Below are 25089 nucleotides of genomic sequence, written 5' to 3' on the forward strand. Positions count from 1 at the left end.
TAACATGATTTGAAGCTGCCCTCTGCTGGTCAAAACACAACAAAATACCAGTATGCTGTTGATACGACAAGACTAAACTGAACCCTAACCATAAAGACTACATTACCCAAACCGCCGCGAGCGCAGCGCTGGGTGCGTGAGGACGTCACGCAGCAAGCCACGCCCCCATCCGGGGATATGACACGCACTCCTTCTCCAGCATGGCGGCTGCAGGTGAGGGTTTTATAGATTTGTGCCTGGGCCGGTTGGGAAATTTCTGGTGCGACATGTCGTTTGCGTCAGGGGAATTTCATTCAGTGGCAGATAAAGTGTGTCGCACCCGTGATGGGCTTGATTTAGCGGCGAGGGCTGAATATGAAACCTTGATCTTGAGTTGTTGAGGGACGCTGCGTAGAAACTGCACCAGCAGCTGTGTGCAATGCACAAGAACATACTGATCAGCTTATTTACTTTCTATTCCGACAATACGGAATCGCTGTTTACATGTTACAAGCGCGATTTTACTCTGCGCGTTCCTCTGACAGAAAATGAAGCACAATGCAGCCAAGCCCGTGTCGGTATGCTTGCTGTTTTGTGTTGTTGTCATTGCATTGTAACTGTTTAGTTTTCCACATATAAATGCAGTATTGCTTTGCTTTGTTTACAAAACACGACCGAAATAAACTGGCTCGAGCGCATATATGCGTGAATACTTGTGTAAGCGCAGGCGCAGAGTTGAGGGAGGGGCTGCTGTAACTTCACACGTTCCCCTTGCACTTTCCCGCGTTTATCTTACAAAATACATCACCTTGTATGAGCATAAATAGATAACATATTTTGGTGCTAAGTGCATGTCCCTTGTTTAATTGCAAACTTAACCAAGGCGTTGATAAAGCAACAATTATGTTAGGGCGGCTCTCATTGGCCTTCTGCACTGTCCCGGGACAAACGCTCAGTACAACTCCATTAGAGATATTCTGCACTGTCCCGGGACAAGCAGTTGTCCTTACCGTTTCGTAATGGACGTTCTGTGTTGATTTATTAGAGGGGTAAATATACTAAATGGTACTAATTCCAACTTTATGTAAAAAGAAAATGTTATTTTTTACATTGTTTTAATTTGTTCTTTTATTTTTTACTTTAATGCTATTATTTGCTTGTTTATTTTACTTTATTATTATTATTATTTACTTATTAATATGTTATTAGTAGTAGTAGTAGAAGTATTTTATTTTCTATTTTTTCAGATCTTTACTTTATATTATTATCGTTTGTTTATTTACTTTTTTGCTCTTTATTACTATTAGTATTATTATTATTAGTAGTAGTATATTTTCTTTTTTTAATTAATTAATAATCATTAATTTAACTAATAATAATATTTTTTTAAATATTAATTTTTTCACACATTTCTTATTTTTGTTTGTGACCGTTACCATGATTTTGTATGGTACACAGTTGAGCAGATATTTGTAGAAATTCTTTTTGCATTATGTCGTTTCATGACCTCAAGCACAAGGCTTGCATTGTCAAATGAAGCCCTTAACTGTCAGCCATGTTACCGTATTGATGGCATATATTTAAAAAAAAAAAATTGACATTTAGGATAAGGAACAATGACATTATTTTTTTCTGATAGTATTTTAAAATCGTACAGAACGAAGAACTCTCATATGCATTCATATGTGAATCTAAGGACCCTATCTGGTGCAGAAAAATGGTAGCTCTAATAGAGCAAATTCCCATGCAGCAGTCCTAAGAGAAAATGGCACAAAACCACATTTATACACATCTTGTCAAGCCTTAAACCTCTTTTAGGATTCAGTTGTTTTGACTATATAGTGTAATATAGTATAATCATCATTCAGGAGGGAGTTTGACTCTTCCTTCTACTTTCACAGGTCACTGCCACTCTAAAGCCAGTGTGCCTGAGTCATTGCACATACATTGAACTTTAGGATAATGTTGTCAGAACTAGGGGACTTTGTTTTGGTTTTGCAGCGGGGTGTCGTAGCCCTACAGTAAACACAGATTCATTTGCACATAGCTGGAATGTCCTGACAGTGCAGTTTGTCACAAAGAGCTCAGAAGTGTGTAGTAGCTCACAACAATACCTCTCTCCACGTGTTAACCGCAGCGGTCCACAACAGATGAGAGTCAGTCTGGCATGGAAATAGATATTCTTGTTTTCCAAATGCAGCAGTTTGTCTATGCAAATGATGTAGGACCGGTTAGTCTACATTTACTGAATTATATTAAATGCAAAGCAAGTACACTAACTTGCGTATTGTTGGAACTTCTGCTTTGTCATCCAGTTGCATAGCAGACTTTTATATTTACAATCCATTTGTTCTCATCGATGATGCTTCATTGTGGTGTTTGAGCTTAATGGTTAAGCACTGGAGACTTTTCATGGTGTTTTCAATGTGCACTTATTGTTTATTTTTTTAATTATAAATTTTTTTTTGACAGGTAAAAAGAATAAGAAAAAGGGTAAGACCCTTACCCTGACTGACTTTTTAGCGGAGGACAGCGGGGGAAATGCTCCGCCGAGTTATGCGCCCACAAAGCCCACAAGCTGGGCCGACGAAACCGATGACCTGGAGGGAGATGGTGAGATTCAGATATGGGACATCTAACACATTTGAATTGTAGATGTTTTGCTTTCAAAATGCTTTTACAATCTTTTTCATATTTCGGTAACTTCTGTTTGATTTCAGAATTGCACAGATAACGTATAAAGCACAATTTATTTCCCACATGTATTCAGAGGCTGTTTAAAATTATATACATATACACTGAACAAAATTATAAACGCAACACTTTTGTTTTTGCCCCCATTTTTCATGAGCTGAACTCAAAAGATCTAAGACTTTTTCTATGTACACAAAAGGCCTATTTCTCTCAAATATTGTTCACAAATCTGTCTAAATCTGTGTTAGTGAGCACTTCTCCTTTGCTGAGATACTCCATCCACCTCACAGGTGTGGCATATCAAGATGCTGATTAAACAGCATGATTATTGCACAGGTGTGCCTTAGGCTGGCCACAATAAGAGGCCACTCTAAAACGTGCAGTTTTATCACACAGTACAGTCACAAGTTTTGAGGGAGCGTGCAAAGAGCTTTTGCCCGTGAATTGAATGTTCATTTCTCTACCATAAACAGTCTGCAAAGGCGTTTCAGAGAATTTGGCAGTACATCCAACTGGCCTTACAACCGCAGACCACGTGTAACCACACCAGCCCAGGACCTCCACATCCAGCATCTTCACCAAGATCGTCTGAGACCAGCCACCCGGACAGCTGCTGCAACAATCGGTTTGCATAACCAAAGAATTTCTGCACAAACTGTCAGAAACCGTCTCGGGGAAGCTCATCGTCCTCATCGGGGTCTTGACCTGACTGCAGTTCGTCGTCGTAACCAACTTGAGTTGGCAAATGCTCACATTCGATGGCGTCTGGCACTTTGGAGAGGTGTTCTCTTCACGGCTGAATCCCGGTTTTCGCTGTACAGGGCAGATGGCAGACAGCGTGTATGGCGTCGTGTGGGTGAGCGGTTTGCTGATGTCAATGTTGTGGATTGAGTTGCCCATGGTGGCGGTGGGGTTATGGTATGGGCAGGCGTATGTTATGGACAACGAACACAGGTGCATTTTATTGATGGCATTTTGAATGCACAGAGAGACCGTGACGAGATCCTGAGGCCCATTGTTGTGCCATTCATCCACGACCATCACCTCATGTTGCAGCATGATAATGCACGGCCCCATGTTGCAAGGATCTGTACACAATTCCTGCAAGCTGAAAACATCCCAGTTCTTGCATGGCCAGCATACTCACTGGACATGTCACCCATTGAGCATGTTTTGGATGCTCTGGATCCGCGTATACGACAGTGTGTTCCAGTTCCTGCCAATATACAGCAACTTTGCGGAGTGGACCAACATTCCACAGGCCACAATCAACAACCTGATCAACTCTATGCGAAGGAGATGTGTTGCATTGCGTGAGGCAAATAGTGGTCACACCAGATACTGACTGGGTTTCGGACCCCCCTGGACCTCCCCAATACAGTAAAACTGCACATTTTAGAGTGGCCTCTTATTGTGGCCAGCCTAAGGTAGAGGTCTGCGCGGGACTAAAAACTGTTTTTTTTGTCCCGCTCCCGCCAGGTTTTATTCCGCATCCACCCGATCCTGCTATATTTTCGCTCTTTGTTCACCCGCTGTCCGCTTAGAATAATTTTCTTCCCGACCTGACCGTTCCCGCTAAATTTAAATTTCGTTTCTAGAATCTCACATTTAAATGTCCACTACTGAAAGAGAGAGAGATAACAAATAAAATTGTAGGTTTTTACAAAATTTTTATTTATTTGTATTCGTATTGTCAAGATGCTTTTAACATTTAGCTGTCAACACAATAGAACAATATGTTGCAGGAAAAAAAAATGTAGGTACAAAAATTGTAGCCTATTTGTTATTTTTATTCAAAATACAAATGTAACATTTTTCTGTAAACACAGTTTTATTCAAAATACAAATGTAACATTTTTCTGTAAACAGTTTTATTCAAAATACAAATGTAACATTTTTCTGTAAACACAGTAGGAAAAGTGTTGCTGAGAGAGAGAAAAAAAGACATTCATTTAAAATTATAAGCAAAAGAACAAAACCGTTGGCTTGTAGCCATTGCGAAATTAAATAACTTTTTTACCTAACAATTAAACAAAAAATGTCCCGACTTCGATTTCAACGTCTCTCCTACAAAAGAAAATATAGGCCTATAAATACATATACATACAATAATATCTAATAATAAATTGAATGACATTAATGAAATGAACGAAAACCGTTTACTTACTTGCAAAATCACCCTTTTCCAAATTATTTTAAATATCCATGCAGGAAAAGAATGTCACTGACTGACGACGGTTTCAGTACCGAAAGTCTCTCCTCCAGAATCCGACCACAAAGGCTGAATGCTCTCGGAAGGTGCACTCGTGGCTGGGATGCAGAGGATATATCTTGCAAGGTTGCTCAGTGCAGGGAACTGGGAAATATGTGAATTCCACCATTGCAAAACACTTTGTTGACTTGATAGTTCAAGTTTCATGGTCCTGTACTCCTGAATCTGAACATCTAGTGAATTTGATCCACATGATTCCACATCATCCTCCCAATCTGAAAATTTATGGAGAACAGTAGGCCTTTTGGCAGGTGTTGGCTCAACATCCTCATAATGTGTATCAAACTTTAAATCTTCGATCATCTCCTTGACTCCCTGTATCACCTCCTGTCGCCCTCTTTCATCCAACATTTTCAAACCTCGCAGATTTGGTGTCAGAAAGGTTGCTATTTTATAAAGCATGTGAACCGAATGTGGGGAAGTGCTGTCTGTTGACAGTAATTCTTTCAGCCGTGTCACACAGACGGTTGCAATTTCAGAGAGCAGAGGGTCTTTTGTGGCTGATGTACAGTGCTCAATTAATCGCACAGACCACGGAAGAACCAGTGAGGCACTTGGAGCTGTGTTGTCGGTTTCCCAATGATACTAGTAACTTAAGCGTGCTGGCGCTGATGCGTCCGATCTTGTCATAATTATTGCTCTCAGTCAGCACAGATGCGATGTCTTCGTACTGTTCCAAAACAGAATTCAGCATGTCAAAATTAGAGTTCCACCGGGTCTCTAAGGATTGTTTCAGTGACTTTTTTAGCTTGCCCTGCTGTCCTGAGTGTTTGAAATATGTGACCAACTTTTTAACATCAGTTAGAAGCCCAGCGTTCTCTGGAGACATTTCCATTACGGCAGGACCAAACGCACTGGACAGAGTCACGTTTAGTATGTGCGCCGTGCAGTTTAGCCTCGTGTATCCTCGTAAGGCACTGATCATGTTGGCTCCACGATCTGTGACAAAAACTATCTTTCTGCCCATTTCTGTCGCATCAATGCCAAACACTCTGAGATTCTGCAGCAGGTGCCTTCGAATGTTTTCACCCGTCTTTGAGGTGTTTGGGCCAAAAGGGGCAGCAAAAAGGACTCTTGAATGTAGCTCAGATTGCTCATTAACGTAATGGATGGTTGCCGACAAAAAGGACGTTTTACGATATGTTTCTGTCCATATGTCTGCTGTAACTGCGCATCCGAACTTCGATATTGTTGCAGTGATTTCGTCCACAACATGTCTACGCAGACTCTGAGCCCTCATTTCAACATTTCTTGACACCGTTGTTGGATGTGGTAGTATCTCACTGACATCGAATTTTCCTATTTTTGCTGCTGTGTCAACCAAATGTTGGGCCAGCTGTGTGAAGCCTTTTCCGGAGACAGTATCATACGGTCGAATGTCTTGGCAAACAAATTCAACACATTTTTCTGTGGTCTCTTTTTTAAACTGCTCTGGCACCGGCCTAGCCTTAGTAAATGTCAGTTTGGTTTGCCCCTTTGTGATGAGGCATGAGTGCCGCCTTAAACCCGAGGTTCCAGTCTTGTGACTGCTGAACGGTAAAACTTTTAGGCATTTATCACATCGCGCAAAGGGTAATTTTTTTCCATCTGCGTCTATGACACACGAAAAAGACTCCCATACATCAGACTTGCCTGACGTGGGTTTCTTAACAGTAAACTGACCATTTTCCAGTCCATGCTGAACATCCTTTAAGGACAGCGCATCCACACTTTGCTCTGCCATCCTTATTCGGTACAGCCCGCTCCGAGGACCGTTATGCAAATGCTGCGCGCACAGACCTTGTAAATAAAATGCATGATGCAGAAAGCTGGTCCATGCGTGCAGCGTGTGCATAATAGTCCTGAGAGTTGTCAATGAGTAAAGGCAGAGATGCTGTTCTGAAATGAGTCGGGAAGGGGATATTTTTAGACCGCCCGCTCCCGTTCATATTATACTGGAGTTACCGACCGCTACCGAGCTTTATTTGGAATGCAGACCTCTAGCCTAAGGCTCACCTGTGCAATAATCATGCTGTTTAATCAGCATCTTGATATGCCACACCTGTGAGGTGGATGGAGTATCTCGGCAAAGGAGAAGTGCTCACTAACACAGATTTAGACAGATTTGTTAACAATATTTGAGAGAAATAGGCCTTTTGTGTACATAGAAAAAGTCTTAGAGATTTGAGTTCAGCTCATGAAAAATGGGGGCAAAAACAAAAGTATTGCGTTTATAATTTTGTTCAGTGTATATATTATATATATATAAAAAATTGTGCTTTCAAAACTCCACTTCACTTCAGCGCCAGGCGCTAGTCAAACGAGTGTGGAAATGGTACAGGTGACGAGGAGCTTCAGTAGAACATCAGTGAACTGTGGTCAGATGAGTAGTTGTCAGGCCCTATGTCAATAAAAACGAAATCTTACTGTCCTGTCTGCCGTTATACTGTGCTCGTAGTGCATGCTCTTTAATTGCACGTACAAATGCAGCGGTGCACGCTTTAGCCTGTATCATTTCATATTAAAGCGCGACTGAAACTACCAGCATGCATGTCAAATCCGTGTCACGTTCAGCAGCTGCTGTGATGTCTTTTCATCAAAGAACAAAAGAAAAAGAGGAAATCAATAACTTTTGTAGATTTAAGGATTCATCTATATTTAATTTAGAATTAAATAGATAACATAACAAATGTTTAAACTGAGAAATTTTACAAATCTCATCATCTACAGTACATAACATCATCAAAAGATTCAGAGAAACTGGAGAAATCTCTGTGCGTAAGGGACAAGGCCGAAGACCTTTGTTGGATGCCTGTGGTCTTCGGCCCTCAGACGACACTGCATCACTCATCGGCATGATTCTGTCATTGACATTACTAAATGGGCCCAGGAATACTTCCAGAAACCACTGTCGGTAAACACAATCCGCCGTGCCATCTGCAGATGCCAATTAAAGCTCTATCATGCAAAAAGGAAGCCATATGTGAACATGGTCCAGAAGTGCTGTCGTGTCCTGTGGGCCAAGGCTCATTTAAAATGGACTGTTTCAAAGTGGAAAAGTGTTCTATGGTCAGATGAGTCCAAATTTGATATTCTTGTTGGAAATCACAGATGCCATCCTCCGGGCTAAAGAGGAGGGAGACCTTCCAGCGTGTTATCAGTGTTCAGTTCAAAAGCCAGCATCTCTGATGGTATGGTGGTATGGTGCATAAGTGCATACGTACGGGCAGCTTGCATGTTTTGGAAGGCACTATAAATGCTGAAAGGTAAATAAAGGTTTTATAGCAACATATGCTCCCCTCCCTTTCAGGGAAGGCCTTGTGTATTTCAGCAGGACAATGCAAAACCACATACTGCAGCTGTTACAACAGCATGGCAGATCTTTCACCTATAGAGAACATTTGGTGCATTATTAAACGAAAAATACGTCAAAGACGACCACAAACTCTTCAGCAGCTGGAAACCTATATCAGGCAAGAATGGGACCAAATTCCAACACCAAAACTCCAGAAACTCATAACCTCGATGCCCAGATGTCTTCAAACTGTTTTGAAAATAAGAGGAGATGCAACACCATGGTAAACATGCCCCATCCCAACTATTTTGAGACCTGTAGCAGGCATCAAATTTGAAATGAGCTCGTTTTGTGCATAAAATTGTACAATTTCTCAGTTTAAACATTTGTTATGTTATCTATGTTCTATTGTGAATAAAATATTGGCTCATGTGATTTGAAATTCTTTTAGTTTTCATTTTATGTGATGCTGACATGGTTATGGTCAGTGATGTTGGCACAGATTTTGTGTAATAAACAATTCTTTGTGACTGTATAGTTCTCAAGTTGGAAAAGACGTTTAGTTCCCACTTTAAGTGAACCTTAGTTCCTAGGACATCTACAAGATGGATTAAAATGCTGATAATGACAAGATGACAGTATGACTGAAATGTTAAAGTGTAAAAAAAATAAAAACACGTCTATTCTGTAGCACCTAAATAAATATTTGGAACAATGGTTCCTTTTTTTGTCTGGAGCTCTGTATATGCATTCCTGGTTTTGATTCTCCTTTTTGAATGACAAATAAAGACTATTGTTATCTGCTGATATAGATAGTTTCACCACTATTTCTTTGATGTTGGTTTGGTGTTTCACAAACTTTAGGGAAATGCACATGCTTAAAAAAAGGAATAAAAATAGATGTATATCTGTTATTGGGGTGAAAAGTTTTCATTTTCAGTTAAGTGTAAAAGTCTTAGTTATTTAAGACAAAACTTTAAGTTTTGTTATTGTATCTTTTTGTATAGGTTAAATTTAGTATTGACATTTATGAAAAAATCGTAGGTAAAATAAGGAAGGAACAGTTCACAAGAAAATTCTGTTATTACAACACACATGACGTTCCAGACTTTCTAAGTTTTTCTTCTGTGAACAACTAAATGATTTGTTTTGCCCAATTTTCATGCTGCATTTTTCCATTCAATAAAGGCATCAAGTGACTACTGGCTGTGACGGTCAAATAAAGCCCCTGGACCTTATGACTTATTCCAATTGTTAGTAATGATATTTATAATTTGATAAGATTCCTGTCCACTGTAGCTGTCAAATGTCATTTCCATTTCTGCTCATTCAATACAAGAAGCAGCAGTGGCAAACCTGGCACTATGCCTCTTAATATTTCATATTTTGTAGGATTATTTGAATGAATTCCAGTCTGTTCCTCAGACAAAGCTATCGTATGTGTTCAGAAGACTTGGCATATAATGCATGTGTCATTTGGATTATTATTATGGTGCTTTTTTTGGAACTTGACATCCGTGGTCAGTGTTACTTGTATTGTACGGGAAAGAGCAGCTTTTTTCACCGAAGAAAGAAAGTCATTTGGTTTTAGATTGACATGAGGGAAAATTATAAGAGAGTTTACATTTTGGAATGAACTGTCCCTAATCAAGCTTCTCTTCTTTTATAGTTACTACATCCTGGCACACAGAAGATGACGTGTATCGTGCACCGCCCATAGATCGGTCCATTCTACCGACGGCTCCACGTGCCGCCCGTGAGCCCAACATCGACCGCTCCCGTCTTCCCCGCAGCCCCCCCTACACCGCCTTCCTGGGCAACCTCCCCTACGACGTCACTGAGGACTCCATCAAAAACTTCTTCCGTGGACTCAGTGTGAGTTTCTTCTCTTCCTGTGAGCCTGCAGAAGGAATGTTCACGTGAATTCTCACATGCATTGTATTTTGTAAACATGGATTCTGCCAAACAGCATCTGCTGGGGTTTTCAGACTTGTGCTGTTATGCATGTCTCACAACACCTTGTGGTAAATAGTGCATGAAGAAGAAAATTATTTTTCAAGATGTTTTCAGAGCACAGCTGAGTTTCATCGGAAGGGGGAAAAACCCTGAAACTTCATTTTTAGGTCTTAATTTTGGTGGTGATGTTTCACATGCCATTACAAGTTCAGCAGTACAAAATACAAATGAGAGTATTGTATAATCATTTCTAGTGCTGGGCAACGATTAATCTAGATTAATCTCATCCAAAATAAAAGTTTTTGTGTACATAATATATGTGTGTGTGTTGTGTGTGTTGTGTATGTTTATTATGTATATATAAATACACACCCATGTATGTATATATTTAAGAAAAATGTGTTATGTTTATATATTAAATATATTTATATATCATATAAATTATATTAATATAAATATATACATGTAAATACATGTAAATATTTTCAAAATATATACTGTATGTGTGTGTCTTTATATACACATAATAAATATTCACAGTACACACAGATATGTTATATAAACAAAAACTTTTATTTTGGATGAGATTAATCTAGATTAATCGTTGCCCGGCACTAATCATTTCATATGAAAACACTCTAGAATTCATTTTTAAACAACTTTAATTTTTATTGACTTTTTTTTTTTTTTTTTTACCACATTAGTTAAGTGTCAGTTCTATAGTGGTTAAAGTTTCTATTTTTATTTTTATTTTTTATTCAATATTGGATTGTGTATCATTTCTTTTGTTACTTACACTACCATTGGAAATATTTTTTGTAAGAAATTAATACTTTAATATTTGATATTAATATATTCAGCTGAGGTGCATTAAATTGATTAAAAGTAATAAGAGTAAAAACGTTCATGATGGCATTAAAGGCTAGAGTAGTGACTGCTAAATATTCAGCTTTGCTATTACAGGAATAAATTACATTTTAAGGAATATTAAAATAAAAATAGTTGGCAACACTTTATTTTAAGATGTCCTTGTTACGCACTTTATATATACTTTCTATTATAACAACAATGAATTATGCATAATTACATGCAAGTAACCTTAAGCCAAACCCTAATCCTAACCATATGGTAAGTACATTAGGTACATTAATTCATATTATTTAGTACTTAAATGTATAATTACACTGTTGCAAGGACACCTTAAAATAAAGTGTAACCAAGTAGTTATTTAAAGTTGTAATAATATTGCACAGTATTACTCTTTTATCTGTTTTTGATCAAATAAATGCAGCCTTGGTTATCTATCTATCTATCTATCTAATGTTCTGCCAATCAATTAAAGAAAATGCAGACTGTTTAAATCGGCATAAACCCTAAAAACCAGATTTCTCTGCAAATTTGTATTCTGTTCCAAAACAGCTAGATGGTGCAGAACTGATGTAATGCAATTGATCAAAATGCAGGGGCCTTGAGACGCAACTTTATTTTATTCATTTACCATTTTTAAATTAGTTTCAAATTTCCATTTTAAAAAATGCAAGGTGTACCGCAAGATGCTTGAAAAACAGACAGACACAATGCCACATTAAATAACACTGCCAACGGAACAGGAAGAATTGCAGCACCGTTTTCTAGCCCATAGCGTCAAGCATGAGAAATATGAACAACTGTAATTATATCTCTTTTATTCATACAGATCAGTGCAGTTCGCCTCCCAAGGGAGCCCAGTAACCCAGAACGGCTGAAAGGCTTCGGCTACGCAGAGTTTGATGACGTGGACTCTCTGTTGCGTGCACTCAGTCTCAATGAAGAGGTGAGATCCCATTGTCAGTCATGTTAGAATTTATTTTTTATTGTTGTCTGTATGTCTGTCAATAACACATACAGACCTGTGTGCTTCTGAATTATAGAACTCATTGTTGGTGTTGTTGTAGTTTCATTTTGGCCACATGGTGGCGCAAGTTATCTGTTACACTTGTCCAAAATGAAGATACAAGCTCTCAGCTCTGTAATTAACCCTTCCTCTTACTCTCTTTCTAGAACCTTGGAAACCGTAGGATCCGTGTAGACATCGCTGACCAGTCCAATGAGAAAGGTGCGGTTCTGAGAAACCGATCTGTTCATATGCAGCATAATGCATTTGTAAATCTGTATTATTGGAGGAAAGAAAATGTATTTCCATATTCACTATCATTTTTGATTTTTCCTGATTAGAGAGAGATGACCGCTCTGTATCCGGGCGGGATCGCAACCGTAGTGAGCGAGACATGGGCCCAGACAAGACTGATTCTGACTGGCGTGCAAGGCCTAAATCTGACTCTGATGACGGTCCACGCAAGGACGAAGCCTTTGGAGAGCGTAAGCAATTATTTCATTTGACAAATATTTGTTGGAGGAAACTACTTTGAAGCTCTAGTTTGACAAAGTTTGACTTGTTAAAGTAGTTGAGCTACTGTAAAGCTTTGGAAAAGTAGTAAGCCACATAACAAGCTACTGAACGTATCTATTATAAGATTATTATGTTGTATTGTTGTGCATGCTATTACATAATTGGTTATTGGTCAGCATTGAAGAGGGAGTAAATTCAAAAAATTTTAATATTTTTGAAATACAATATTTTATATTCCAGATGTTGCAACAGAAAATTGTGTGATTTAAGGTTTGTTTTTTACCATCCTTCTTAGGATCCCGAGATCGTTATGAATCAGACCGTTACCGTGATGGCCAGCGGTGGGACAATGACCGCTACGATGGAGGAAGAGACAGATACCGGGAACGTTATGATGACAGAGAGCGCAGAGACTATGACAGAGGTATATAACACCTTCATACATTATTATTCTGCACAAATCTGACAAATCACTTTGACTTGCAGAAATATGGCAGCAGAAAATTTGTCAGGTTGAGAGTGTTTGGGTATTTTATTTTATTTTTTTACTGTCAGTTGCAAATTCAACCAGCAATCTTGCGAATGGAAATTGAATGTTTTATTTTCAGATATGCACTTTTGTTCAAAAACAGTGTTCTGTTCAGTCCAGTAAGGTTTTTTTTTTATGTTTTTAAATGAATCTCATGTTCACAAAGACTTCGTTTATTTGATTAAATATGCAGCAAAAACAGTAATATTGTGAAGAATTATTACAAGTTAAAATAACTGGGTTCTGTTTGGCTATATTTTAAAATGTAGTTTATTCTTGTGATGTAAAGCTGAATTTTCAGCATTAATACTCCAGTCGTCAGTGTCACATGGTCCTTCAGAAATCAATTTAATATGCTGATTTGCTGCTTAAGAAACATTTTATCATTTATGTAAACAGTTGTGCTGTTGACTAATGTTTTCGTGGAAACTGATTTTTTATAATTCTTTGATGAATAGAAAGAAAACAAAATCCTACTGAGCTCAAACTTCTAAATAGTTTATTTGAATAAGTTCTGAGTAAATATTATGTAAAATTTGCATTTATTTTTTTATATGATTAAATATATCAATTATTTACTTATGTCAGGGATTCTCTGAGAGAAGACTCAAATGCAGAATGAGTGTTAACAGGTTCTTTCTTAACCTAGTGTTACCTAACCTTATTTCAGGTTATGATTCTCGCAGTGGGGGTCGTCGACCATTTGGAAGTGGCTTTCGGCGTGACTATGATGACCGACGGGACGACGGACGGGGCAGCGGGGACCGCTATGGGGACCGCTATGGTGATCGTGAAGAGAGATACGAGAGACGGGATGAGAGGCGCGAGGACAGAGGTGGGACAGTGCATTTAATTTATCTGGGTCACTCCAGGAACCAAACCTAAGGAAGTCTTGAATCAGATCATCTGAGCAGACTGGACTGTGTCTGTGTTTAGGTCCCATTCAGAGGCCTAAACTGAACCTGAAGCCCCGCAGTGTTCCCAAAGAGGAAGACCAGAGCAGTGGCCCTTCAGCCTCATCGGGACGAGCTGCTTCCATCTTCGGAGGAGCCAAACCGGTGGACACGGCAGCTAAAGAGAGAGAGGTGGAGGAGAGGCTAAAGAAAGAGCAGGAGAGACTGCAGAGGCAGCTGGAGGAGGACAAGAACAGAGGACCTGAACGCAAACCCAGAGAGAGGTATAGTACATTTTTACTAAATGTTGAATATTGTAGTTAAAGGGATAGTTCACCAAAAAATGAAAATTCTATCATCATTTACTCACCTTCGTGTTGTTTTTGAACGTTAAAGAAGATATTTTGAAGAATGTAGGTAACAAGTTTTGGTTTCCATTGACTTCCATTTTAAGGAATAAAACAAAATAAAAAATACAATGGAAGTCAACAGGGACTAAAACTGTTTTCCTACCAGGATTATTCAAAATACTCTTTCACAGAAGAAGGAAAATCATACAGGTTTGGATTGACATGAGGCTGAATAAATGATGACAGAATTTCCATTTTTGGGTGAACTATCACTTAAAGCACAAAGATATAAAAATTATTATTATATATACAGTATATATATTTTTTTAATGTATCACTTTTGTTCATAGCTAGAAGGTGAACTATTCATAACCTTTGTTAAACTGGAACTACACTTATATAAATATGAACAAATTTAAATAAAAATGAATTAATATAAATTGCATCAATGAACTGTAGCTCGAAGTACTTTTCTCATGAATATTAATGACTGCAATGTTTATTCAAATTAATTAACTCAGAATACATAATTTGCTTGCATGTTAGTATGTGACCCTGGACGACAAAACCAGTCTTAAGTGTCAATTTTTCAAAATTGAGATGTATACATCATCTGAAAGCTGAATAAATAAGCATTCCATTGATGTTTGGTTTGTTAGGATCGGACAATATTTTTCTGAGATACAACTATTTGAAAATCTGGAATCTGAGGGTGCAAAAAAATCAAAATATTGAGAAAATCGCCTTTAAAGTTGTCCAAATGAAGTTCTTAGCAATGCATATTACTAATCAAAAATTACGTTTTGATACATTAACGGTAAGAAATTTACAAAATATCTTCATGGAACATGATCTTTACTTAGTATCCTAATGACTATTGCTACAAATATACCCCAGCGATTTAAGACTGGTTTTGTGGTCCAGGGTCGCATATGGTTTTGTCAGTGGATGATTCATAATTCCATCACCCACTAAAAAAATTGTCATGATGATATAAACTATTTTCATTTGTCTAAATGCCTAGTTCTGTTATGAAAATCTAGGTGGCGCAGACTGATGGTTCTTAACGTAACTGATTATATTCACAGCATTAAATGACTTGGCACACTGATTGGTTCATGTTGCATACGCAGCCAATTAGCTTGCGGCTTTACATTTAAGTAGCTGGTTAACATTCACATGAGCATTTCAGAGTTCCTCTGAAACCCTCCACCTCCCCAGCTCCACCTGTATAAATCTGCTATGGGTTATTTTATATGCTATTTGTGCAGCAGCATTATGTCTTAAATACTCAGCACCATATCGCCGTATGCATTGGCAGTAGCAAGTTCCTGTACTTGCTTGCAGCAGTAATAATCTACAACTACAGCAGTAAGCAGAAGCAGTTCAGCAGCAGCGTAGCAGATCTATCCAGCCAAGACCAAATACATCAGCATTGCTAAAATCTTCAAAGGGTTGTCATGATAGAATTATAATTAGTTAATATTTTCACTCTCATTTTCTAAAACACTCAGGCATCCCAGCTGGCGCAGTGAGGACCAAGCAACCGAACGCTCACGAACAGGAAGTGAGTCATCACAAACTGGAAGCACATCAAGCAGGGGTAAGTGATGACTAATAGGGATGTGACGAGATCTCGTGGAGTGTGAGATGTTGATGAATCAGAGGATCGACCATCATCACGCTTCTGATGTGAACGCTGTCAGACTAAACACGCGCTGCTCACACTCCACTGACGCTTACGATGTGAAACAGGTGTTAAAGATGTTCAAATCTGCATTCATGCTGCTGCTGATCCAGAAAGAGCTACACAAACAGCCACACATCATTATTTCTGTGTTACAGACATTTAAATAACAGAAGTACTGGGATAAAAGTTTATAGTTTGGGTATAAACACTTATTGTCTACAGTAGCGATCAAAACGAAAGTATCTTAACACTTGTATTGTAACGCTTATCTTCTGCCAGGAGGTGGCGACAACCCGTTTAAAAAATGTATTTGACATGGAATCATTCATTCAGGAGATTCCAGTAGTGAAACAAGTCTTTATGAAGCGAGACACTGACTCCTTCATTGAATTTTTAAAAACAATTTTGTTCAAATGAATATATATATATTTTTAGTCTAAAAATCTCGTCTCGTTCTCGTGAACCCAGTCTCGTGTCTCGTCTCGTCTCGTGGGATAAGTGTCTCATCACACCCCTACTGACCAGTTCTTATTATGCACAGGTCTGACATAAACAAAACATTAACAGAGACTGTTTTATAGGTACTGATCATAAGACATGTAAATAATCTGTCATCAAACTAACTGTCGCTATATGCAATGATTTATTAAAAAGAAACCCTCAGATTCCAATCCTTCTCTCTTAACAGCGCCGAGGCGTCGGGAGAGTGAGCGCTCTGTAGAAAATGAGGTTTTCAGCAGCCGTGACGAGGATTCATCCTTGCATGGAAACCAGACTACTACTTCCAAGCAGGAGGGGCTGTCGCTGAAAGTTGTCCCAGCACCGCCACCTAAGGAGAACGCTTGGGCGAAGAGGAGCGCCATGAGTACAGGATCCAGCGAGAGTGATAGTAAACCTGCCGTCTCTCCCAGCAGCAGCGCTCCACCCAAAAGGTTTCTATCTGGATTGATATGTTATTTATAGATAGCAAAAATGTTTAGAATTATTTCAGTATAATATGTAAAATATCATATAATTAGTACGTATATACTCTACGTAAAAAGTTTGGGGACTGTAAGGTTTTTTTTTGTGTTTGACTTGGTGTTAAAAAGCTAAAGTAAAAACAGCTACACTTAACGGTACTTTAAGTACTGAGTAATATTTATTAACTACATGCACTTACTATATGATTAAGGTTAGGATGCGGATTTGGTTTAGGGTTAGTTGCATTATGCATCATTTATTGCTATTACTGTAGTAAGTACATGTAACATTGTAACAAGGAAACCGTAAAATAAAGTGTTACCATAAAAGCATTAACATTGTGAAATATTATTGCAATTAAAAATAAATGTTTCCTCTTTAATTATACTTTAAAATGTCATTCCATATTCCTGTGATGCAAAATATTTTCAGCATCATTACTCCAGGCTTCAGTGTCACATGATCCTTCAGAAATCATTATAATCTGCTGATTTGCTGCTCAAGAAATATTTCTTAATATTATCAATAATGAAAACCGTTGAGCTGCTTAATATTTGTGTTGAAACTGATACTTTTAGGATTCTTTGAACAAAGTTTGAAGAACAGCATTTATTTTAAAGAAGTTTTTTGTTTTTCCTAACAATTATAATTGTCTTTACTGTCACTTTTGATTCATTTAATACATAATATTAATAATAAAATACAAATTTCTTAAGAAAAAAAAACTTTCTGACCCCAAACTTTTGAAAGTTTGTGTGTGTGTATATATATATATATATATATATATATATAGAGAGAGAGAGAGAGAGAGAGAGAGAGTGCGCTCTTTAGAATTATTCTGACTTCAGTATTTTTGATGTACTTTATTTTTCAGTGCAACAAGCACAGCTGATGCTCCTCAAAGAAATAAAGGTAAGATTATAGGTGTTCAAATCCAGTGAGACATGAAAAGCAATAATGGTGGAAGATGTAAAAGAAGAAGACTGTGCATATACTCTTTTTTTCACACACAAGTCACAACTGGAAACCCCTTAAAATGTCATAGTGGATTGACAACAAGGGATCATTGTCTTTTGCAGTTGTCAGGCAAGAGAAAATGTCCAGTAGCCTCTCTTCCTAAAAAAAACCTCTTCCAAATGTTTAGTTAAGAAGCTGTAAACTGCTCAAAGATTTTACAGAAGCACACAGCCTAATGCAGCTCCTTTATTAGTAGAGCTGTCCATAGTGTCCTCTGCTGAACAGTGGGCTCTCCTTACAGATGAAAACAAAGCAGATGGGGTGCGCCGGGACCGGGGCCCCTCTCGGGGGCGTGGTGGGGCCTCGGCCTCTGGAGCAGGCAGGGGGCGTGGAGAAGCAGCCAGCCGAGACCGAAGGAAGGAGACAGGAGACAGGTTAGCTGTTCTCTGGCACCCCTACTGCTCAAAAGCGTAGAGATCTTTCTTCCTTCTGGAAGGAAATATTTAGATGCTCTTTAGGTTCTTATTAGATTTTGTAGTATTTTTGAATTATGAAGGTGGTGGTTGGACAAATGTGTTACTTTTCTAGTTTGGCCTGTAGAACACTGTGTCCATTCGCATCTTTCCAGTTTCTTTCCAAAAAATGTTGTTTTACTCTTTTTTTTTTTTCAGTCAGTTGAATTATAATTCAGTGACTCGCTCATAAAATCAATTACTTTTGATGAGAAAGAGTCACTTTAGAAATCCACTAACACACAGATTGACAATCTGCCTGGATCAAGAAAAGTGGAGTGATACAAACAGTGAAAAGTCAGTTTGACCAATTATACAGTGTTTAATGACTGAAACTAATTGTTGTGTAAAACAACAGTTTAAACATGGTTCAGCTCAACAGTAATAGCAAATATCTCTGGGCAAGATGCATTTGGCCTCAGGAACAAGTGTATGGCTCCGGAGCAGGGACTTCATCTCATTTCAACATCAAATAGAAGGAGTTTTTACAAACTGGATTTTACAATATCAATTTAGGGCTGTGCGATTTAATCAAATTTTATTTTAGATTTCAATTTTGGCTTCCAACAACTATTAAAACAGGATAAAAACCATTATTGTGCCATGTTCCATTTTGCAATGATGCTCTGGCTTTGTCTTCAGAGCTCATTTCTTTCCTTTACAATGTTTTTTTCCCCCTGCTTCTTAAAATCCCAAACTAATTGTCCATGTCAGCCAAATCTTGTAACTTGACTGCTGTAAAATGCAGTCTAGTGCGAGTCGTCCTTGATATTAGAGTTATTAAAAATTCATTAAGAGATTTCTCAATGTTTTCTAGGTGACTGTGTACGCTCTGAGTCGAATAGCAAAGTATACACTATACCAGTCAAAAGTTTTTGAACAGTAAGATTTCTTCTTCTGCTCACCAAGCCTGCATTTATTTGATCCAAAATACAGCAAAAGCAGTAATATTGTGAACTATTTTTACTATTTAAAATATCTGCTTTCTATTAAAATATATTTTAAAATGTAATTTATTCCTGTGATCAAAGCTAAATTTTCAGCATCATTACTCCAGTCCCCAGTGTCACATGATCCTTCAGAAATCATTCTGATATGCTGATTTGCAGTTCAAGAAACATTTTTAATTTTTTTTAATTATTATCAATATTTAAAACAGTTGAGAACATTTTTCAGGATTCTTTGATGAATAGAAAGATCCAAAGATCAGCATTTATCTGAAATAAAAAGCATTTGTATCATTATACACTGGACCATTCAAAAGCTTGGTGCAAGGATGCTTTAATTTGATCAAAAGTGTTGATAAAGATATTTATAATCTTACAAAATAATTGTATTTCAGATAAATGCTTTTCGTCTGAACTTTCTATTCATCAAAGAAACCTAGAACAATTATACCCAGCTGTTTTCGACATTATAATAAAAATAAATGTTTTTGGAGCAGCAAATCAGCATATTAGAATGATTTCTGAAGGATCGTGTGACTGGAGTAATTATGCTAAAAATTTAGCTTTGAAATCATAGGAATAAATTACATGTTAAAATATATTAAAATAGAAAAGTTATTTTAAATAGTAAACAATATTTCAAAATGTTATTGTTTTTGCTGTACTTTAAGATCAAATAAATGCAGGCTTGGTGAGCAGAAGAGACTTCTTTAAAAAACATAAAAAATCTTACGGTTCAAAAAATTTTTTACTGGTAGTGTATATTGACCAAAATAGTTGTGCTTATGATTTTGCCATAATCAAGCAGCCCTATATTGATTGTAATATTGCCAATAGGATGTTTTCCCCTTGGGGTCTACGTCCCTGCTCCTGAGTGTTTTTCTGAATGAGTGTAGACGTTCTTGTGAGACTCTGTCTCACTGTGTTGTGCGTTACTTGTAGAAAGGACGCGAGAAGAGAGCGAGATCTCAGACCAGCACCAGAGCCAAAGACATTTGAGGAGCCTCCCAGCCCTGTGAGTGACAGAGCTAACACTCTCTCTGGGTGTGATCCCCATGATCCCCGCTCCCTCTACTTTTACTTCTGGCTTTCTTTGCTCTCCAATCCTTTAATGAAAGTTTTCTCTAGTGCCTTTTTTAGATGCTTCATTCGCTGTAATTGAAATTACAATGTTGGTCACAGACTGTAATTGTGGGCCTCTTTTGGATGATATGTGACTTGAAAAATGTAAATATTTATTTGAGTCTAGACACATAATTTGGATCCTAGCATTGAATTATAGCTATAGTGTACAACGGAAAAGAGAATACCGACACAAACCTCCCCAGTACATGCTTGTATGTGAAAACCTTACATTTGACACCCTCTTCCAAGCTTGTTAGTGCAATGGCACATCAACCAGCCATCTCATAAAGATGATTAAATTATAGATGCAAATCATTTTCCATGCTTAATTAGAATTTTCTGAATGTGTGTCGCATCTGTAAATCCTCAATATCAGTTACACAGGAATTTCCTGTGGTCTGTTGCATCATTTGCAGCAGCTTCTGGAAAAAAAAAAAATGTAATTGAGATCCACTCGGGTTCGTTTGCACACTGGAGTCCATCTGGATTTTCACCGTGTCAGAACTTTTCAAACAAACACATGGAGTTGGAACTCCATTTGGAAGGGGTTTTCATGGTAAGCGAAATGAACCAAATTAATGGACCTGATGGAGCAGATCTTAAAATACACCAGGTGTTAAAGGGCCAGTGTTTCAGCCCAGTTAACTGGTGAACAGTGTCTTGAGGACGTTTACACTGTCTAGCCTCCTGGCAGTCCTGGATTTATCAAGTATAACATGGAATAACAAGTTAGAGGTTAAAATTTGGACTAGCCCCATATAGATAAGAGGTGCTGTTTACCCCTGGTATTAAAGGGTTACTCCACCCCAAAATGAAAATTTTGTCATTAATCACTTACCCCCATCTTGTTCCAAACCCGTAAAAGCTTGTTCGTCTTCGGAACACAATTTAAGATATTTTGGATGAAAACCGGGAGGCTTGTGACTGTCCCATTGACTGTCAAACAATTAACACTGTCAAGGCCCAGAAAAGTATGAAAAACATCGTCAGAATAGTCCATCTGCCATCAGTGGTTCAAGCGTAACGTTATGAAGCTACGAGAATACTTTTTGTATGCAAAGAAAACAAAAATAATGACTTTATTCAACAATTCGTCTCCTCCGTGTCACCGTAGCGCCACTTTGGAGAATATCTGCTGAACGCAAACTGTGCACATACGTCTTCTATGTTCTTTACACTTTGATTTGAACGAAAACAGCGTATCCTTGTGGCGCGGTTCAATTCGATATCACCATGCATCACATCCTCATTTTTCAATTTTACATGGCATTGCACATGGCTACATTTTCATATAAATTTTATATCAAATTTATTTTGTGCAATATTTATATAATTTTTTTAAATTAATTTACATAAGCAGGCTACTTTTTAATATAATTACCTATTTAAAATAAGTGTTCTTTAAGTATCCGAAAGTTTACCGACAGTCATAGTTGTGGGTTTTTCTTTTTTCCTCAGCATTATTGCCCTTTGATTATTACTGATACTGGCAGCTTTAACAGGCTGCATTCACACTAATGCACAGATCTAATTCGACATATCAAATGTTTTGTCCTGCTCTGAAAACATAACTGACTGTGTTTACATCAATTTCGTATAAAAGTATTCGGAGATGCAAGTGCATTTTGAAGTGCTTCAGGACAATACATAAAGTGCACCTGAAAGTCTGTCAGTACACATCTAATATGTACTGCATTCCAAACGGCATAAATTAAAGCATATCTAAAGTGAAAAAAAAATAACAGCGGCTGGAAGCACACACTGTCCAGCAATACGTACGTGTCTCACAGCGCATATCCTATGCAGTGAAGCTGCCGCGATTGTCTCATAGGCGGGGAAAAAAACAAGCTCAGAATCTATTCTGAAAAGTTTAGAATCGTTGAAGAGAGAATCGCGATGCATTGGAGAATCGATTTTTTTTTTTCCACCCCTACTGTGTATATTTATTATGTACTGTATATATAAATACACACACATACATGTATATATTAAGGAAAACATTTTATATTTATATATAAAATATTTATATATAATATGAATTATATACAAGTATAAATATATATACATACAATTTTTTTTTTTTTTTTTAAATATATACATGTGTATATATACATAACAAATATACAGTACACACACATAGTATGTAAACAAACTTTTATTTTGAATGCGATTAATCGTTTTGCAGCCCTAAACTACATTTAAATTAATTATTTGATACAATACACTTACTGTGTACATATGTTTTTACATTGGGTTACACTTTATATTAGGTGGCCTTAACTGCTATGTACTTACATCAAAAAATAAGTACAATGTATACTTATTGTGTTCATATTGTACTGCAAAACACTTCCGCTGCTATTGAGGTGGGATACGGGTAAGGTTAGGGACAGGTTTGGTGTTATGGGTAGGTTTAAGGGTGTAATTCTAAATGTAATTACAGAAATTAATTACAAATGTAATTACATAGGTGTTTTTAAAAATATAAGTACAATGTAAAAACATGTATGTTCACAATAAGTGCATTGTACCAAATGATTAATTTAAATTTAAGTACACAGTAGCTAAGACTAATATAAAGTGGGACCTTACATTGTACTGATATTTAAAAATAGCTTCCTGTAATTACATCTGTATTTAATTTCTGTAGTTGTATCTATAATTACAGTGTTGACCCTACACCTTAATCCACCCTTAAGCCTAACTATACCACCAAATCTGTCCCTAACCTTACCCGTATCCCATCTCAATAGCAGCAGAAGTGATTTGCACTACAACATGAACACAAGAACTATTATTGATGTAAGTACATAATAGTTAAAGACACCTAATATAAAGTTGGACCCATTTTTTTTTTTTCAAAAGGAATTGCTCTGAAAGGCACTAAAACACAAATTCGTATTGTAGAAAAGAAAAATTCCATATGGCTTGCATATCCTTTTAAATGCTGATTACTTCCAATTACACTTGTTGCACCAATTATAGGCACAAACCATAACTAACATAAGTTTGATTCCTTAAAGCTCAATTTCTCACATCCGCTAACCAAAGTAAGAGCAGTCAAAACCACAGTTCAAATGAAAATCACCTGATTTTGAGACCGTAAAGCACATATGAACCTCAAATACCAGCAGTGTTTTGGTTACGTCTCACTATCCCCTTTTTGTTTCAACAGAAATTCAGTTCAGCCAGTAAATACGCGGCCTTGCTGATGGACGGGGAGCAGGGAGATGAAGAGGAGGGCGGAGATTAGGAGGTGGACAGACTGCACGGACGACGGTCTAAATTGAATTACAAATTAAACCTACAGCTTTTGTTTCATGCAGCACTGAAGGACCCAGATATGAGCCCTTTGAGAGCAAAAACCCATTTTTAGAGCAACCCCTTCCTCTTCAGGACTGAACCGAAAACCTAGTGGGAAAACACAGGACTCGTTTTAAAGTGATGAATGCTTATGACTAATACATTTTTGGGGGGGATTACAATACTCATGAAAGGGATCCTGCTCTTGTATACATTATAAGTTGAGTGCATTTTTCGTTAGCTTGATTGCACAATGAGTGGTGGGAGAGTGTAGAATCGGGGGAAAAGTGCCACAAGATGAATGTTTTCCCGGAACGTTAGGGCTTTCTGAAAGAACGAAAGATCTCTGGTCAAGTAAAGGGGTCCGTGACCTGCATTGTTCACCCATTGGTTATAAATCTCACAACCTTGGTTTTATGTCTTAAACTGGCATTGGCCGACAGGTCTGATGATTTGTATTCAGGGATAACAGGTGCTGAATAACGGCCAGCAACGGATCAGAATCTGTTAGTTTTGGGTTGATATTTCTCTGCGCTGCTTTAAGCAGGAGTCTCCCATTTTCTCACTTATCCTTTTGAGGACTTTTTTAAGCCACTCCTTTGGACTGATGTGCAATAGGAATTGACGTATTCCTCTGAATCTCAATGTTTCTACAAAAGAGACTGCTGCAGCTTTGGGTTGAGCCTATATCTTAAAGGTAGTGACATGAATTGCTTATTGATTTAAACTGTGTACCATCTAAAAAAAAAAAAATCAATAAAAGACTACATTGAGTCAGTAATGCTTTGGAGGATATTGTGAATTAAATTGTATCTCAGAATATTTTTATAAATAACTGTTTGTGCGTGTATATATATGGCCGATATTAAGAATATATAGTATATTAAATAAAAATAAAATGGATATTAATGGATATTTGCTAAATACTATATTTAAAGTGTTTAAGATCAACTTAAAGTGTGCATTACATACACTACTGTTTGTAATGTTTTTAAAAAAGCCTCTTATGCTCACCACGACTACATTTATTTGATCAAAAATGCAGTAAAAACAGTAATGTTGTGAAATATTCTTGCAATTTAAAGTCACCGTTTTCTATTTGAATGTATTTTAAAATGTAATTTATTCCTGTGATGGTAAAGCTGAATTTTCAGCATCATTAGTCTAGTCTTCAGTGTCTCATGATTCTTTAGAAATAATTATAATATGCCGATTTGCTGCTCAGAAAATGTTTATTATTAGTAGAATCTCTAGGG

The 25089-nt window shown here is 37.4% G+C and overlaps 1 protein-coding gene across 5 annotated transcripts; it reads left to right on the plus strand.

The window, feature by feature from the left end:
- Positions 1–87: 87 nt before the first annotated feature.
- eif4ba (eukaryotic translation initiation factor 4Ba) lies at positions 88–24741 on the plus strand. 5 transcript variants are annotated; one of them, XM_058762369.1, is made up of 15 exons: positions 88–213; positions 2452–2592; positions 9889–10094; positions 11872–11988; positions 12216–12270; positions 12390–12533; positions 12860–12988; positions 13764–13928; positions 14030–14270; positions 15851–15939; positions 16715–16958; positions 17864–17901; positions 18248–18380; positions 20348–20420; positions 23706–24731. In XM_058762369.1, the coding sequence occupies exons 1-15, from the start codon at positions 201–203 to the stop codon at positions 23781–23783; spliced, it is 1866 nt and encodes a 621-aa protein (XP_058618352.1). In that variant the 5' UTR covers positions 88–200; the 3' UTR covers positions 23784–24731. The 5 variants fall into 5 exon arrangements, with proteins under 5 accessions (XP_058618352.1, XP_058618350.1, XP_058618351.1 ...); XM_058762367.1 differs by lacking the exon at positions 88–213 and adding an exon at positions 226–557 and having other exon boundaries at positions 23706–24737; XM_058762368.1 differs by lacking the exons at positions 88–213; positions 20348–20420 and adding an exon at positions 226–557 and having other exon boundaries at positions 23706–24741.
- The last annotated feature ends 348 nt before the right edge of the window (positions 24742–25089 follow it).

This window comes from Onychostoma macrolepis, chromosome 23 (genome assembly GCF_012432095.1).
Source record: "Onychostoma macrolepis isolate SWU-2019 chromosome 23, ASM1243209v1, whole genome shotgun sequence".
Taxonomy (NCBI): Eukaryota; Metazoa; Chordata; class Actinopteri; order Cypriniformes; family Cyprinidae; genus Onychostoma; species Onychostoma macrolepis.

Coding starts and splice junctions, on each gene's coding strand:
- eif4ba (XM_058762367.1), top strand. CDS start 419: ATGCACAAGAACATACTGATCAGCTTATTTACTTTCTATTCCGACAAT. Junction 11,989..12,215: donor CACTCAGTCTCAATGAAGAG/GTGAGATCCCAT, acceptor CTCTCTTTCTAG/AACCTTGGAAACCGTAGGAT. Junction 17,902..18,247: donor TGCTCCTCAAAGAAATAAAG/GTAAGATTATAG, acceptor CTCTCCTTACAG/ATGAAAACAAAGCAGATGGG.